The sequence below is a fragment of the Rosa rugosa genome, chromosome 4 (genome assembly GCF_958449725.1).
Source record: "Rosa rugosa chromosome 4, drRosRugo1.1, whole genome shotgun sequence".
Taxonomy (NCBI): domain Eukaryota; kingdom Viridiplantae; phylum Streptophyta; class Magnoliopsida; order Rosales; family Rosaceae; genus Rosa; species Rosa rugosa.
In genome coordinates, this window is record NC_084823.1 from 41886406 (window position 1) to 41888723 (window position 2318).

General features: G+C 38.4%; 1 protein-coding gene across 1 annotated transcript; it reads left to right on the forward strand.

Moving 5' to 3' along the window:
* Position 1: 1 nt before the first annotated feature.
* Positions 2-2081, forward strand: LOC133707108 (flavonoid 3',5'-hydroxylase CYP75B138-like). Its single transcript, XM_062132646.1, has 2 exons — positions 2-343; positions 1271-2081. The coding sequence occupies exons 1-2, from the start codon at positions 2-4 to the stop codon at positions 1889-1891; spliced, it is 963 nt and encodes a 320-aa protein (XP_061988630.1). The 3' UTR covers positions 1892-2081.
* Positions 2082-2318: the final 237 nt, after the last annotated feature.

Consider the following 2318-nt stretch of genomic DNA (forward strand, 5'->3'; position numbering starts at 1 on the left):
CATGCTGTGGGGCGGGACGGTGCAGGACGAGGCCTCCGGGCTCGGGGCGGAGTTCCGGCAAGTGGTATCGGAGGGGACGGAGCTGCTGGCGAAGCCGAACGTTTCGGACTTTTATCCGGGTTTGGCCCGGTTTGACTTGCAAGGGGTGTTCAAGCAGATGGAGGGTTTAGGGAAGAGGATTGATGCGATATTCGAGAGAGTGATAGATCAACGGCTGAGGATGGAGAAGGAAAGCGCGAAGGAGGAGGGGAGTAAAGATTTTTTGACTTTTTTACTGCGGTTAAAAGAGGAGGGAGATTCCAAGACGCCGTTTACTATGACTCACCTCAAAGCCTTGTTTATGGTACGCCGTTTTTAACTTTCACCTCAAGATAGTAATTTATTTGTTTTTCTATTTTTGAGAGATTATGAATTTATGATAACTAGTTTAAGCACGTGAGACGTGGAGTTGTGGATGATTCTGGAGGGAACAATGAAATGCATGTGGTCCATGATTCATTGATTCTCCATGATTTTTTTTTCATTGATGAATTTTTTTTATAGATTTATAGCACATGATGCATGATTCAGATTTTTTAATTTTTATATAAAAAGAAAAATAAATTATTGCGAGACACAAAGCCAAGTACTATTTGCTTATGAAAAATATAATTTTGCAATATCATCCTCATAACATTTCGACAAAAGAAGTGAGGAATTGAAAACAAGTGATGTCACTAGTGTTGCCCTTTTAGGTTGGGCACATAATTGAGATTTTGAACTTGGCCCATCTCTAAAGTCGCAAAATCAATATAAATCGTTATTTAGAGTAAATGTTGTACAAGAGTTTATTCTGAGAGCAATATGGTATCTGTTGGCACATATTGTTCTCATTTCTGATTTCTTCATAGCATGGTTGGAGTACTCTGATCTTCGATATGATGTTACTCATCTTTAAGCTTCTTAAAAACAACAAAACATAAGAAGTAATTATATATTTGTGGTTTGAAAGATAGTTCGTAATGTAAATTAACATAAATTTTTTTTTAAAAGGTTTTCACTAAAACTTGCATATGGTTGGGTTGCATTTTGGGAGTGAGCTGAAAAAACTAATTGTTAATGCTCACAACTTACAAGCATAACTGATAACCTAAGTACCTAACAACAAATTAACCTAGCCATGGTTGCCATTTGTTTCAGTGGCCTCAACCATCTTTTTTTTTTTTTTTTTTTCCTTTTTGCATCTGATTTCATATGAATCAATCAACGCCTTTAACATTGTTGTGTACAGGATATGGTTGTGGGCGGGACGTACACATCCTCCAACACAATTGAATTTGCAATGTCGGAAGTTCTGAACAAACCAGAAGTGTTACAAAAAGTCCAGCAAGAATTAGAAGCAGTAGTTGGCAAAAACAGCGTTGTAGAAGAGTCTCACATTCACAAGCTACCGTACTTATATGCTGTGATGAAAGAAACACTGCGTTTGCACCCAGCCCTGCCTCTATTAGTCCCACATTGCCCAAGTGAGACATGTACTGTGGGGGGTTATACCATTCCAAAGGGGTCTAGGATTTTTGTTAATGTTTGGGCTATACATAGAGACCCTTCTAGTTGGGAAAACCCATTGGAGTTTGATCCAACTAGATTCTTGGATGGTAAATGGGATTACAGTGGGAGTGACTTCAAGTATTTTCCTTTTGGGTCCGGGAGAAGAATATGTGCAGGGATAGCATTGGCTGACCGGATGGTGATGCATTCGCTTGCTACACTGCTGCATTCTTTTGATTGGAAATTGCCACAGGGTGAGAAGTTGGATCTTTCGGAGAAGTTTGGTATTGTATTGAAGAAGAAGATATCTTTGGTTGCCATCCCAACTCCAAGGTTATCAGATCCAGCACTCTATGAGTAGCCGACAAAGTGCTTTGTGATGTCAACTTCTGTTAGGGTTAATTTGGGCCTAAGACCGTACATATTTCTACTCATGATGTACGTACTGAATCTACTTTGGTGATTGGAGCAAATTATACTCTATACTAAAAGGCAAATTCTAAATTACTGTTCATTACTACTTAATAAAATAGTGATTGGACGATTTTTCCCATGTATGTTGCAAGATTTACCTCTCTCTTTCTCTCTACCCCGCATTGCTGCGGGGTCTTAGCAACTAGTTTCTTTCCTAAGTAGTATCAGCTCATGCCAAAACAATAAGTGGTATAACTAAGGTAATCTATCCCCTAATTATACTCTATACTAAAAGGCAAACCCTAAAACACTGTTTATTACTATTCAATAAATAGGATGATTTGCAAGATTTACCTTTTTGTCTTGTATTTGTA